The following is a 16,245-nucleotide window of genomic DNA, read 5'->3' as shown; positions in this document are numbered from 1 at the left end:
TTATTTTCATGTGGTCCAGAGTGAATGTTTCTTACAAAAATTAGAAATTTTCACTTTGAAAAACAAATTATTTTGGCCAATTTGGAAAATTTCCCCTGAAAATGATAAAGTCAACAAGACATTAAAAAATAAAATAAATTTTCCAAAAAACAGCAAAATATTTCCAAATGAGATAATAAACTCAAATGAACATTCAACATAACCTGTAAGACAATCACAATTTAAAGTTTTTTAGTTATACGTGTAGTTATCAGTTTACCATCAATTCATTATTAAAAATAATATTAAGAAACATAAACATAAAATTCATCTATATTTCATTTTCGATTTAAAATAGAATTTTCAGTTCTCTAAGTTATTGTTTTGTTATATAGCTTTTCCTTTTTAATTTTTATTAAACCTAAAATGATAAACTTTTTTCGAAGTGCTTTGTTTCAAGTCAGTATAAAAAAAATTCATCACAACTAAAACATTGCAATCTTATCTCAAATTATACAACATCGAATTAACAGTATAAGATTCTCATTTATTGAAAATATATCAAAATAATAAATATATTTTATATGTATGTAGATGATTGTGAATTACCTGTAAAATAATTTCTCTATCTTACAATGTAATGAAATTTTCCCTAATAAATCTAATATAATTGACTTCAAAATAAATAATTGTGTAAATGAAATTATTTCTCGCTTTGCTAAATATTGCTAATTGATATAACCCTAACGTATCCCAGAGTACAAACTGAGAACCGAACGAGTCTCTTTTTGAGACCTCGCTTTACTGAACACATTCCAAAATCGCAATGTCTCATCTCCTGCCCCTGTCACTATTGCTTCGCCATCTGGCGACAAAGCCAGATATAAAACCCTATAAGAATGTCCCGTCAATTTGGCCACTTGCACTAAACTTGGATACTTCCACACTAGTATTTGGTTCTGGGAGTAACCGTGCGTAGACACCAACTCTGAACTGTGTTTCGACCAGGCCAAATTGCACACCTGTGATCCTGTGGACACAAAACAATAGGTAAAAATATAACTGACTAAGAAAGTTAGGTTAGTTACTGTATATGTGAAATGATGTGACTAAAAAAGTTAGGTTAGTTACTGAATATTTAAAATGATGTTATGTAAGTTTTTGAGTTCACATTTCTCAATACTTCTTGAAGTGTTCACAAATCTGGAGATATTTACTCGCGCTGTTGTTGCCTTCTATTCGCGATGTTGCCGATGTCTCATTGTGATGGTTATTAAAATTTGACGTTTTCAATTAATTTCTTCAAAATTTTTGATGGTTTGATAATTTTATTTTTAATCGTTATGAATAATAAGTATTTTCTATCAGTTTAGAAGCAAAAAATTTTCAGAAAATCTAAGCATGTAAACTTTTTTATGATCAATTGTTGATGTGGATTTTATGGTAAAACTAGGAAGAAATTCACTATGCCGCAGCAATCATTTCTTAGGTTGAAAAAAAAAGTGTGAGATTATCTTTGACATTCTGTGGCTGAATTGATGTAAACAGGTGTTCGTAAAATGGAGGTACAAAGGAAAATAAGAGATTCCTTGAATAATTTTAAGAAAAAAGTCCTATGAATATGGTCCAGCCTCGGAGTAATAAAAATATAGAGGGAGCATATGTCATGTTCAGTAATCAAATTTTGTCCCCAACATGAACTATCAAATTTGACATTAAGCGCGCGGAAATGAAAACATATCAGTGATACGATATTTCACCCAATTCGGGAGTTTCTTCACAAATAACGCTCTTCTTATGTCCCATAGTGAATCAACGTTTCATATCGACTCAAAATATCTTGAAATAAATACCTAAATATATCAGAGAACAAACTTCAAGCGCGCCAAACGACGTGAAACAACCTATGACACTAGGATAGCAAAAGTTGTCAAACCTTAGATTTCAGCAAGTAGATACAGAAAATATGAAATATTCTGCTTATTATAAATTCGATAATTAGGAAAAATATCGGATTCCAAATATTCAAATTTGCATATTTAATCGGGAATCACTCAAATAAATATATTTCATTCAATATAATATACATTCATAACGATATAGTAAAATTGTGGATTTGAAAATATATCACAATCTGACAACGTAATCTAACCATGTTGGAGACATGTAGAAATTGCGTATACTCCCTCTATTTATGTTTATTACTCAATGGGTCCAGCAAACGCTTTGTTTTAGAGATACAGGGTGTTTCTTGTAGTTCTACTTTTTTGTGCTTGAAGAAGTGATTTTAAATAAACTTAGAGACCTTAGTCGTCCTCTTAAACTACTTTTTTGGGTTGATTATACTGGGTCTGTTTCAATTACATATTTCAAACAAAGCTGCTATCTAAAGCGTCAAATGTTTTAGTTGAAGGCAATATGGATCATCTGATTCATCTATTGCTGAACATGTGAAGATCATGAAAACCCTTCAAAAATTATGAATCTATAATAAGTACCATTTCTTGATGCGCACAACATTTGGGCCTCTTTAACGGCACGCTCTTAAACCATTTCAAGCTACACCCGTATTTTGAAAACGAAGCGTTACGGGCACATGTTTATAAGGATGCTCTATCACAAAATTAACCTAGAAATCTTTCATTTTCGCGCATATTTCCAATTTGGAAACACCCTTCATATACGAAGCGGCAAAATTGGCAAATTCAGTATCTAGATCTACCCACCAGTATCAACACATTGCATCGGCTGTCCAGTCAGCGTATTCCAAAAACGGATGCACCTATCAGCAGTTCCACCGCCACTGGCCAACAGGCCGTGGTGGTGAGGAGACCAGGCTATAGCTTTAACTGCTGCTAAATGATCAGTGTAAGTCTGTACTGGCGTTAGCGACTGCATATTCCAAACGTGCAATCTGTTGTCATTGCCCCCAGATGCTAGGTATTGATTGTCCGGCGACCACTTCAATCCACACACCTCCTGGCGATGACCAACTAGTTTTCTCTCTGGGATGGTAGCTGAAAAAAGAAGAAGTTGAAAAAATTGACGAACCATTCGCTATTGATTAAAAAACCGGTGATGATGGGAAGAGACTAACACCTTTGCCAGAAAAGGAGAACCAACTCCTTTCATTGGAAACACTCTGCCGGAATCTTCCTAGGTTGGGTAATTTTTACAGGTGAAGGGTGTTTTTTCAGAGCTATAGAACTTTAAATTGCAATGAAACAACGATGAATTATTCGATTGACATGAATTTTATTCATCCGCAAGATAATCTTGTGGCATTACATTTCAAATATGATTTCTGGCATATGACCGCCACGGCTGGCTCGGATGTAGTCCAATCTGGACGTCCAATTTTCGATGACTTTTTCCAACATTTGTAACCGTATATCGGCAATAACACGGCGAATGTTGTCTTCCAAATGGTCAAGGGTTTGTGGCTTATCCGCATAGACCAATGACTTTACATAGCCAAACAGAAAGTAGTCTAGCGGTGTTAAAGCACAAGATCTTAGAGGCCAATTCACAGGTCCAAAACGTGAAATAAGGCGGTCACCAAACGTGTCTTTCAATAAATCGATTGTGGCACGAGCTGTGTGACATGTTGCGCCGTCTTGTTGGAACCACAGCTCCTGGACATCATGGTTGTTCAATTCAGGAATGAAAAAGTTAGTAATCATGGCTCTATACCGATCACCATTGACTGTAGCGTTCTGGCCATAATCGTTTTTGAAGAAGTACGGACCAATGATTCCACCAGCCCATAAAGCGCACCAAACAGTCAGTTTTTCTGTATGTAACGGTAAGTATGTAACTTGAGGATAAGCTTCACTCCAAATGCGGCAGTTTCGTTTGTTGACGTAGCCATTCAACCAGAAGTGCGCTTCATCGCTAAACAAAATAAAATTGCACTATTTGCAAGCGTTGTTCAGGCGTGAGTCTATTCATGATGAATTGCCAAACCAAACTGAGAATAAATCACTTGACAGCTGTTAAATCGGTCGCCATCTTGAACAGAAATGCCAACTTAAAGTTATATACCTCGAAAAAAACACCCGTTATAAGTAGACACTCATGGGTGTCTAGGCATCTTAGTAGGAAGCCACAGTGTCGAATTTTTCAAATTTTTCATACTTACGGTTCGTCCTTATATCCCTCTGCAATATCAACCGATCCCTGCTACCCGAACTGAGAACATCGCCGTTCCAGGCCAGGGCGCCCACCCTGGCCGTGTGCCCCTGCAATTTGTTGATCTGTTTGTTGGCCACCACGTCCCATATGGTCACGTAACCGTGGTGAGTCCCTACGGCCACCAGGTTCCCTCTCTCACTCCAAGACACGGAAGTCACTGCATTACTGTCACCTGATAAATCGCACAGTCGCGTTACCTGGAAAATACAAGAAAAATTTGACGTTAAAAACAGCCACCAAACGTCGATGATGACAAAGTTATTCGAAAATCGGTCTAAGTAATCCCCAGAGAACTGTAGTAGCGTAGTTAGCAGTAAGAATAAGCGCCACCGCCATCTGTCTATTTCGACCTCAAACAGTCCCAATCTCTGCAGGTTCCTAGATCGACCACCGAACTCGATTCAACCTAAAGACCATGCTATTGAGGTTAGGTGAGAATTTTGATTATTATTCAAGTTTTAAGAGCTTTTTTGCTTATTTAACAATATTCTTCTTGTGAAATTATAGTATATTGTTCTTAATAATCTAATATACATATGAGGAGACCAATAAAACGGGCATAGGATTTTTTCTATAATGCCAATCCCAAAATATTTCTCATTAAGATGAAAATTGAATAAAATCTGTTTACAAATGCTTATAGCTTCTTAATTTCAATTCCCGTCGAAAGAAATTAATCAGTACACCTTTCTCAAAATAAAAATGGCCCTAACCTCACTTCTATGGTCTTTATCAGGTATATTTCCAGAGGGACTAAATAAAAATGTTATCAATTGAATTATTATCAAAAGGTTTCGTTTTTATGAGAATATTGTCAAGAAGCAAAATAATATAAAGATCCAACAAATGAAGGATATAGACATTCAACCTCTTTGTAATAATTTAGTTGATAACATTAAAAGATCTTGAAAATAAAGTAAAGAAAATAAATTAATGTGTTGTAAGATCTCTTCTAATCGGTGTTAACGGTTAAACTTTGTGGAGATGAGCTGGAAATGAAACCTGGTATATTCTAGGTACTGCATTGGATAGAAAGTACACATACAATGACACAATTTTGATTAATCTACAGTTTTTCGTTTTAAATCGATAACATTTTTATTGAAAGAATGTCGGCAAGTTTTAGCCCACCATGATGGAAGTCATAAACACGTACCAACTAAATGTATTTATATGTTGATCTACAGTGATCACTTATTAAAAAAATCAACCTCATGTCTTTCTATCTAATGCATTATACAGACACATTTATTTCCATTTCTATAAAAATAATACTATATACTGGGTGTGCCACTTTTGAAAAAATGAGACAAATACTTTTTTTCTATTCTTTCTCTATTGAAAAATGAAATAGAAGTGGAACACTCGGTATATCTCTGAAAGTTATAAGTACTAATTAAAATGCTAGGGGTACTGTTATACCGATATGATTAGTACAAATGAAAATTAATACAATAGAAATGAATAATCCATATCTACTATTGAAATATGTACATACAAAATTTCACATAGAGGTTTTGAGTGATAATAGTGTAGATAAAAAAATTGGGTACTTTCTCTTCCAATTTACATAAGAGGTAATTGAAATCGTTTGAAAGAATTTGAAATTATTAGTAGTGTGATATAAAATATTTTGGAATATATAGATACAGAGAAGTAAAAAAAAAATTAAAGGGAGAATGATTATTCAGATGAAACATTCAATCAAAGTTTTTTCAAATGCAACAATTCTACAACCTCAAATCCTCATTTAAAATTCTTTTTCTATAATTTGGACTAGTATATGGGTTACTCATACTTTTTCAGTCTACAGTGGACTTAAGATTTATTATTAATCAAGATTGGTAAGATATATAATACAACTAAATAATTTTGCAGCATAGGACAAAAGTAAAACTAGTTTTATTGTAGTAAATCTATCTGCAACATAAGTATGTATATCTGAAGCTCAAAACTAATGTAACACTTTGAAAATGAACTACTATGATACTATAAGCCATTTTTTCACATTTCACAATTTGCTTTTTAATCAATAATATTTTGATTCGGATTATTTTTCGAGCAGAAGGAAATAATAAACAATTTTGTAAAATTTGCAGTGTTAATCAATATTTTTTTATATTTAAGGTTTGAGCAATGATATTTTATTGAAAATTTAAGATATTCTCCAGGGTCTTTTATCAAAACCATGTTTTATTAGACCTTTGAATCTGCACTATAATTATTACTCAATTATTTCAAACATTCGATTGGGAGTATCATGTATGTAGCTTATATAAATTATGAATTGCTCAACAGATGGCAACCTACATCAAAAATGAACGATTTTCAGTATCATTGAGAGAACATTAAATTTATCTTGTTGAAAAAAAAATTAGACTGCTTTGTGAAAATTATGCCTTTTGTGATTTCTGTTGCACAAATAGAAAGCTGTAAAAATTCCAAATAAAAGATGAATCATTATTATTTTGCTGCAAGTTATACAAGGATTGTAACAAAAGTTATATCAAAGCACAAGTGAATTTTCGAAAGAATGGCCTGTATGATGTGTTACAATGCTTCGAGCTCCAGCTTACATAAAATTATCCTAAATTAGTCGATAACATTGTATAAAGATTATATGGTAGGAGAGTTTCTAGGAAATTATTCTCAATAAGTGAATAACCATACCTAAAAAAACATTATTTAAGCCAGCCCTGTACTTTATTAGATCAATTCCCGAAAGAGGTTTCTTTGTATGGAAATATTTTTAGATAGTATCGCTATTCCTACGCAGATGGCGCTTGAATCGAATTCAAACGGAGCTGTTTGATTTGTCGTATGACAACAGGGTTTGACATGTGCCAAATCAAAACAAACATTCAAACGAATATTTATCCATAGATCTGTAGATTAAGATCCTTAATAAAATCTTAATAAAAATCTGGCTCACGGATCTGCCTGTAGGCAAGATAGATCAACATAACTATTTCTATGGCTCACATATCTATCTACCTTGCCAGTAGGCACAATAGATAGAACTGTAGATCTATCTGGCTCACGGATCTGACTGTAGGTGAGATAAATCTGTGAGCCTGATAGATCAAGAGATATATCTATCTTGCCTGAATGCAAGATAGATCTATAGAACTATCTATATGGTTTAATCTACCTAGCCAGTAGGCAAGATAGATAAAACTGTGAGACTATCTTGCTTACGGTTCTACCTTGCCCGTAGGCAAGATAGACTGAAATATAGATCTATCGGGCTCACAGATCTACCTTCTTTCTGGACAAGATAGATACAACTGCAGATATATCTAGGTCGTAGATTCACCTTGTCTCTGGGAAAGATAGATAGATCAATCTATCTTGCCTGCAGGCAAGGTAGACCTTCGAGCCAGATATGTCTACAGTTGTATCTATCTTGTCCAGAGAGAAGGTAGATCTGTGAGCCCGATAGATCTACATTTCAGTCTATCATGCCTACAGGCAAGGTAGATTCGTAAGCCAGATAGTCCCACAGTTTTATTTATCTTGCCTACTGGCTAGGTAGATAAATATGTGAATCATATAGATAGTTCTATTGATCTATCTTACATTCAGGCAAGATAGATATATCTCTCGATCTATCAGGCTCACAGATCTATCTTGCCTATAGGCAGATCCGTGAGCCAGATAGATCTACAGTTCTATCTATCCTGCCTACTAGTAAAGTAGATCTTGCCTACAGGCAAGATAGATGAATATCTCGATCTATCAGGCTCAATTATCTATCTTACCTACAGTCAGATCCGTGAGCCAGATAGATCTACAGTTCTATCTACCGTGCCTACTGGTAAAGTAGATCTTGCCTACAAGCAAAATCAATAGATATATATCCTGGCTTCCTACCCTACCACACAATCTTTACACAATGCCAACACTTATCCTGTACCATTTGATGCTCTCTCCACGTCGAACTACCCCCAAAAAAAAAAACCTCAAGATGTTAGTCTGGCTAGTTTAAGCTGCCTCTAAAATCCTCATCGTCCAATCTGCAATAAAGGGGGAGAGAAATAGATACATACAGTACGTACTTGGCTGGTGCAAGCGGACCACAAGTAAACGCTACTGCCCAAGCCAACGCTGAGGACGTTCTGAGCAGACCAGTCGACCAGGTTCAGATAGAAGTCGTCCTGCAGCTCTGGCGCGTCCAGAACCTTGAAGGGTATCCTAGATATCTTCCGCGTTGCCTTATGAGGCGACCTGAGCAACTTCTGGCTGAATGGGGTGAGGGGCGAGAGGGAATACGGGCTGCTGCAGGGTAACTTGTTTTCGTTCTGGAAGAGAAGGAGAAGAGAAATTAGTTTTTTTTCAATCGTTGTTTTTTCGGAGTTTATTATTCGTATTTGATGATAGTTAGCTACCATTTGACACAAGTATCAAATGGCATTTATTATTATGAAGAGTTTTTCCATAGGAAGTTTTATTTTGATATCAACAAATGAGCTTGTAACAGAACTATATCGGTCCAGACATTGATCCTTGAGGAACCCCACCTCCTACTCGAGATCTTTCAAATTCCGTCCGAAAATGTAATTTTCGTCGCATTTTCAAATGGAAACCTGCATTCTGATTGCAAGCTTCTCCGATGAGCTTTTTCCAGATCATTAATTACCATAAGACGTATCGCGACACACTTGAATTTCATAATAATTCATGTTATTGTTGTGTGTACGATTCCTTATCTAGGACATGTTATTATTGTAACGCAGGTACGTAGGTATTAACATAGGCGAAAATGAAACACACAAAAATGTAAATAAAAATCATTAGGGAAATATGGAACGCGGTGCATAAATTGAACAGTAGTAGAATAATGGACGTTGACAATCTAGGTCACCGTGGTGAATAAAGAGGGATCTTTGATGGCTTCCGCAATAGGTTATTCCTGTGTTTACGTTTTCGAACAATGGTTTTGGAGGGTTCCGGTCGAACTTGTAAGGTTCCTGGATTCGTCGTTTCGAAATCTCCTTGAAAACAAATCCAATCGAATTGAGAAATTTCGTGTATACAGGGTGTTTTTTCCCATAACTCATTAACTTCAAAGGATATATTATCAAAGATATTCCAAAATTAAATTTTTCAGCTATGCTAATTTTCAACAGGGTGATATATTTCTGGAACAGTGCCCGCTTCTTTCCTCCCGGACTTTTTTTTTGGTAGACCACTGGTAGTTTAAAAAAATGTGAAAAGAAACTTTGGTCCAGTATTACACTTTTTGATTTCTTGTATAGGGTGTTTTTTTTAGGTATATAACTTTAAGTTGGCATTACTGTTCAAGATGGCGACCGATTTAACAGCTGTCAAGTGATTTATTCTCAGTTTGGTTTGGCAATTCATCATGAATAGACTCACGCCTGAACAACGCTTGCAAATAGTGCAATTTCATTTCGAAAATAATGGATCTGCGCGGAATACGTAACGAGCACTACTATTTTATTTTGTTTAGCGATGAAGCGCACTTCTGGTTGAATGGTTACGGTCAACAAACAAAACTGCCGCATTTGGAGTGAAGCTAATCCTCAAGTGTATGTCGAAACACCGTTACATCCAGAAAAACTTTATCTATGGCCCTTACTAAAATCAGAAATTTTGAGATTGTTAAAGTTCGATACAAAAATGGTGAAAATTTTCGTATTTACATTATTTACTTTCGAATTGCATAAATAATTAATTTTAAAGGGTAAATATTTTCATGATGAAAGTGTTTAATGTGAGTCTGTATTTTCGTCATTTTCTATATTTTATTTCATTTCTTTTATGCGAATCTATTTTTTTTTTTCTATTTCATGTGTCTCGACTACTTTTGTATCTGAAGTTGATAAATGATTGTAGCCAGTATCTACTCTATTAGTGTCTACTTCCGACTTGTCGTGGATATTAAAATTCTACTTCCTGATAATGGACTCGCTGGATCTGATCTGTTTAACGATAACAACAGTAATTACGGATAATGATTCGTTTATTTGGCTGGCTTCTCGCATCAACTTTTCAAATTATATCACGCCCATCGCAAATACATCTGGAATTACAATCATCAATGCGTATCGAATGTACAGGCCTCCCTCTGATCGTAGAAAATTCGAAACATATTTATGAGTAAAATCGCAAGCTCACATAAGCTTTTATTTTGAACGAAAACTGAACTAAAGGGTGTTTTTTTAAGAACTATAGAACTTTAAACTGCAATAAAACAACGATGGATTATTTGATTGACATGAATTTTATTTATCCGCAAGATAATCTTGTGGCATTACATTTTAAATATGATTTCTGGCATATGACCACCACGGCTGGCTCGGATGTAGTCGAATCTGGACGTCCAATTTTCGATTACTTTTTCCAACATTTGTGGCCGTATATCGGCAATAACACGGCGAATGTTGTCTTCCAAATGGTCAAGGGTTTGTGGCTTATCCGCATAGACCAATGACTTTACATAGCCCCACAGAAAAAAGTCTAGCGGTGTTAAATCACAAGATCTTGGAGGCCAATTCACAGGTCCAAAAAGTGAAATTAGACGGTCACCAAACGTGTCTTTCAATAAATCGATTGTGGCACGAGCTGTGTGACATGTTGCGCCGTCTTGTTGGAACCACAGCTCCTGGACATCATGGTTGTTCAATTCAGGAATGAAAAAAATAGCAATCATGGCTCTATACCGATCACCATTGACTGAAACGTTCTGGCCATCATCGTTTTCGAAGAAGTAGGGACCAATGATTCCACCAGCCCATAAAGCGCACCAAACAGTCAGTTTTTCTGGATGTGACGGTGTTTCGACATACACTTGAGGATTAGCTTCACTCCAAATGCGACAGTTTTGTTTGTTGACGTAGCCATTCAACTAGCACTTCATCGCTAAACAAAATAAAATGGACGTAGTGCGCGATACGTATTCCGCACAGAACCATTATTTTCGAAATAAAATTGCACTATTTGTAAGCGTTGTTCAGGCGTGAGTCTATTCATGATGAATTGCCAAACCAAACTGAGAATAAATCACTTGACAGCTGTTAAATCGGTCGCCATCTTGAACAGTAATGCCAACTTAAAGTTATATACCTCAAAAAAACACCCGTTACATCCGTATATATACGACATGTGGTTCCAGTACCTCCTGGATGTAACGCACGGAGGAAATGTTGCTTGTGACGAAACCCTGCTACCAGAAGCAACAGTCCACCATGTCCTTACTCCAGCAGTTTGGTGTAGGTACTTGCTTTTCCATAGAAAATTAAGGAACTCTTGTTTCATCACATCGTCTTCTTTACTCCTGGATTCAATACTTCAAGCGGAAACTTAAGAACTTCGGTCTCTATATTTTTCGATTAATAAGACAGAATTCAAGGGTTTGTAACCCCGAAACCATTCGACGGATTTTGCCTATAAATAAAACTCAACTCACGCTGAAATTTCAAGTCATTAGATATTTCTTGCTTGATTGAATTCTTCATTAGTAAGCCAAAACTGATAATGCTCTGTTGCCTAGAATAACCATCCAAAATAGATTAAAAATTTCGTCGAATCTTAAAAATAACCAGTTCAAAATTCCACACGTTCATCAAATTCAACTTCGTCCTAGATTACCGAAGGCTCCTATCAAAATTCGACAACCACGAAATCATAACAGATAGGCGAAGAACAAACAACCTTATCGACTTCATTTTTAATAGAAACAGCGTGGCTACTAGAAAATTTTTCTAGGATTTTATCGACATCGCTGACCCCTTTGTTTCAATGGATTCACGATAAAATTATTAATGAACGATTCGAACGCCACATTTATGGCATCGTTTCTGAGCGAAAAACGGTTCCAAGGTCCCCACCGAACGACGTATTGAAAATCTCTTTTTTTTCTTTCTGTAGTTGCGACGTAAGTATTGATAGGCTTCGCCTACAACACATCTCAATTCGGAGGCTTTCAACCGTCCCACAAGTGAATGGGTTTCGCTGAATTCGATGAGAAATATTTCAGATTATAGGATGACTTTTGGTTAAGGAGTTTCTTCGATTATTTCCCTCATTGAAGAGACCACCATTCTCTAAATTCTGCGATAAATAAGTAAAACATCTTGTGGGATTGTGTTACCAATGAAAAGGTTACTCATGCAAGTTCCCAATCAAAAATGCAACGAAAATCAGATTATATATCTAGACAAAATTTGAGAGATCTCGAGTTGGATATGGGGTTCCTCAAGGGTCAATATCAGGACCGATATAGTTCTGTTACATAACGATTTTGGAGTAAATCTAAGCAACCAGTAGTATTTTACGCTTCTCGTAATATTTTCGTAAGTAATTGCACAAGTGCATCAAAATTACAATTTTGCATGACAGCGTGTTGTCATAAAAACTGCATGAGTTCATTTTCATTTTTGGAGAAAGAGCCCTTCACCTTCGGTGTCGGGCTCTTTCTCCAAAAATGAAAATGACCGAATGCAGTTTTTCAAAGGAAACACGCTGGAATGCGAAATTATCCGGTCATTTAGATGCACGAGTGTAATTCGGGGGAATATTTCCCGAATAAACTGTTACATCACCTGTCAAACTGATGTAGAATGGAATTGCCATAGATTCGAACTGTGTGAGATGCATAGAAACTATGCATCTATGAACAGAACAATTATCGCAGTGCTGTTTCGCTTCCTACAATGCAATTATCGCTGTAATTTTCGATAATTGTTCTCCATATACATAGAATTTTTGACAGGAGGGAAATATTCGCTGTAATTTTCGATAATTGTTCTCCATTTACATAGAATTTTTGACAGGAGGGAAATATTCACTACAATATTCAAATGTCAATTTTTCAAGAATAAAACTGTTACAATTTCAAACGGAAATAAGACCTACGCTCATAAAAACTGAGGACATGACATAGGTTAATTCTCTTTTTTATTGAAATTGCTGAAAACTTAAGAAATGACATTTTGTGGGCATGTTTTATCAATGAAAAGGTTGCCTATTATTTTTTTCAATTTCGTTGAGGTCTTCCGAAAGACTGAAACGTGAAAACTCCTATTGCATTTTTTACCAGAACTTTTCAACGAAACAAAAATGTGTTGAATAACGATCCTTTGCAAAACCTTTTCAACTCTTATGATGTGTCCGTAAAAGCTCTAGTTTCCTGATAAAAAAAATACAATATCGTCCATAGATTGATCCTCAGTGAATAAAATCTCGAAAATTATGAATTTCACGATCTGAAAATGCGCGAAATCAGAATGAGTTTGAGACATCTTGTATGAGTTGGGGATCCTCAAGGGTCAATATCTGGACCGATATAGTTCTGTTACATACCAATTTTGGAGAAAATTAAAGCAACCAGTAGAATTAAACGTTTCTCAATGAAACTGAAACAATTTTAGATAGGAAGAAAGAATAAAGTCCTGTAAAAGCTGACATACGCTAATTTTTTTCTTGAAAATGCTGGAATAGCATTTGTGGGCATGTTTTACCAATGAAAAGGCTACGTTTAACTATATTTTCAATTCTGTTGTGATCTTTCAAAAGAATACTTAAGAAAGATAAAACAATCAACAGTTACGCAGAGGTCTTCAATTTTTCGTACCGACCTCGTATGTTATACGTTTGAATACTGAAATAAACAATATTTCATACGATCCGATAGTTAATGTAACCACTTTATTTCGTTGTAACAACAAATTTCGACGACACTATTTTTATTGTCTATTTAGATAACACACATGACAACTATCATAATTTCCGATGGTTTCGTAATGGAACAAAAAAAAGCCAGTTGCACGTGTAATGGAAGCTTATTTGTGCAAATAGGATTATAATTGAACCTTGACTAATATACGCCTATTAATGACTGAAAATTACGTTTTTTTTTTCTTCACAAGATAAGACGAGAAATTATTCAATTACCTTTTCCATCAATGAAATTTATTAATTGATGTATTATTATAGCTTTGTAATGGTTTTTCCTCAAGACGATTTCAGAAAGGGATATATTTTTTTATAAGTAATTTGGTAGTGAGGACGAAGTGAATGTTTATTGTTTCCTCAAATATCTGGAAATATATGAAATTAAAAAAAAAAATTCAATTTCCTTTGACCCAATTCTTTAAAACCACGATTCCTATGCTAAATTAATTAATGCTAATCATGAATCCAGAAGTTTCATCATTGTATACATTCGCATCGTTAAGTCTATTGGAATCATTCGATTTTAAGTCTTAGGTGAATTTTTGAGTGTTCTCCTACAGAACAGACAACTGAATCAGCAAAATCCTACAAGGGATTATGTAAATACCACGACACGCAATAAGTGCAAGGTCTGTCGCATAGATGGCACCGCTAGTAGTGTACCACTTTTGTTTTTCGTTAGTACCAAGATTCAAAAGATGCTTGTCAAAATGTTGGTTCAGTTAAATCTGGATCGATCTCAGAGTAATAAACATAGATAGAGGGAGCATATTATGTCATTTTTAGTAAGTAAATTTTGTCCCCAACATTTACTATCAAATTTGACATAAGGTGCGCGGAAATGAATACATATCAAATCAATCAAACTTTATCATCGTATCAGTGATACGATATTTCACTCAATTCGGGAGTTTCTTCACAAAGAACGCTCTTCTTATGTCACATAGTGAATAAACGTTTCATATTAACTCAAAATACACTGCGCAAAAAAATTAACGCACATTCTGAAAATCTCAATTTTAATGAAAATTAGCTCTACATTGACTTTTTAACTTATTTTTTATGTTCTCTCGGGAAGGTTTTGAACGAAACAAGACACATTAAATGGAAGAAAAATTCAGGATTTCACCGAATCTTATGTGAAAGAAGAGAAATAAACAATTTTCAAAATACTGGAATGCTGATAAGTGATTTAATACTTGGTATTTCCACCCCTTGCGTTAATCACAGCTCGGCAACGACGGTTCATACTCAAAATGAGTGATCTTAAAATGTTCTGATCTAATCTTTCCCAGATATCTCCGAGTTGGATTCCTAAGTCATTAAGAGTAGCTGGATGATTTTCTTCTCAGCCTTCTATTGAGGTTGTCCCAAACCTGCTCAATCGGATTGAGATCTGGACTTCTTGCTGGCCATTCCATTCGAGAGACTTCAACCTCTTCAAGGTACTCCTGAATGATGCGCGCACGATGGGGTCTGGCATTATCGTCCATAAATGGAATTTTCACCAATGTATGGGGCAAATGGCACTACATGTTCTTCAAGAAAGTTCCTTATATACCTATCAGCATTCATAGCTCCATTATCAACGACCACTAGGTCTGTGCGAGCAGTCAAAGATTAGTATTCAGGAAATTGCACTGAGCATATCTTTCATGTGGACGTCTGTATACAAGGGAACGTCGATCACAATGGTAGAGGCAGAATCTAGACTCATCTGTGAAGAGAACTCTTTCCCAATCAGCCTCTTCCCAATGGATATGCTCTCTCGCAAAATCCAAACGCGCCCTTCGATGGGCTGGGGTAAGAGCTGGGCCTCTTGCCGCGACACGAGGCCTTATATCATATTCTCGGAGGCGATTTCTTATTGTCTGAGTGGTAATTTGCACCCCATCAGTTTGCTCAAGCTAATTTTGAAGGAGGCGGGCGGTTGCAAACCGTTGTCTGAACGAAGAAACTCTCAAGTAACGTTCTTGAATGGCAGTTGTTACCCGTGGTCTACTCTGTCCTGGTCTTCGGACATTCATACCAGTCTCCCTGAATCGCTGCAACATTCTGGACAAACTTGTATGGGAAACTCCAAACCTTTCTGCAATTCTTGTGTATTTCCACACTTCTTCTCGCGAAACTACCGCTTGGGCACATTCCTCTTGGGTCAAATTGCGTGTTTCGCGTTGCATAGCGATCGAGTGTAGAAAATCAAACCAAAGAAAAACTATTGATCACTAGAATTGATCGAGAACAACTGATTTCAGAATGGAGCCAATACATTCAAAATCTGATAATCTCATCATTTTTTATTCCTGCTGGAAAAAAACATCTGTATTGAAGAAAAACGTTGAAAGTGGATAACATATGCATGCATAATTCTGA

At 35.6% G+C, this 16,245-nt stretch overlaps 1 protein-coding gene across 2 annotated transcripts in view; it reads right to left on the bottom strand.

Annotated features, from left to right (window-relative positions):
- Positions 1–505: 505 nt before the first annotated feature.
- LOC123687447 (fizzy-related protein homolog) overlaps positions 506–16,245 on the bottom strand; it is a 44,220-nt gene continuing 28,480 nt past the window's right edge. The window contains exons 2-5 of one of the 2 annotated variants that reach the window (XM_045627039.1): positions 8,223–8,474; positions 4,121–4,370; positions 2,706–2,996; positions 506–1,009 (exon numbers count right to left, since the gene is read on the bottom strand). In XM_045627039.1, the coding sequence (XP_045482995.1) occupies positions 723–1,009; positions 2,706–2,996; positions 4,121–4,370; positions 8,223–8,474 (1,080 nt within the window). In that variant the 3' untranslated portion in view covers positions 506–722. The remainder of the gene's footprint in view (positions 1,010–2,705; positions 2,997–4,120; positions 4,371–8,222; positions 8,475–16,245) is intronic. The other variant, XM_045627040.1, reaches the window with a different exon arrangement.

Source organism: Harmonia axyridis, chromosome 1 (assembly GCF_914767665.1).
Source record: "Harmonia axyridis chromosome 1, icHarAxyr1.1, whole genome shotgun sequence".
Classification (NCBI taxonomy): domain Eukaryota; kingdom Metazoa; phylum Arthropoda; class Insecta; order Coleoptera; family Coccinellidae; genus Harmonia; species Harmonia axyridis.
The sequence above is the reverse complement of the archived record's forward strand: the minus strand, read 5'-3'. Positions and strand labels throughout refer to the sequence as shown.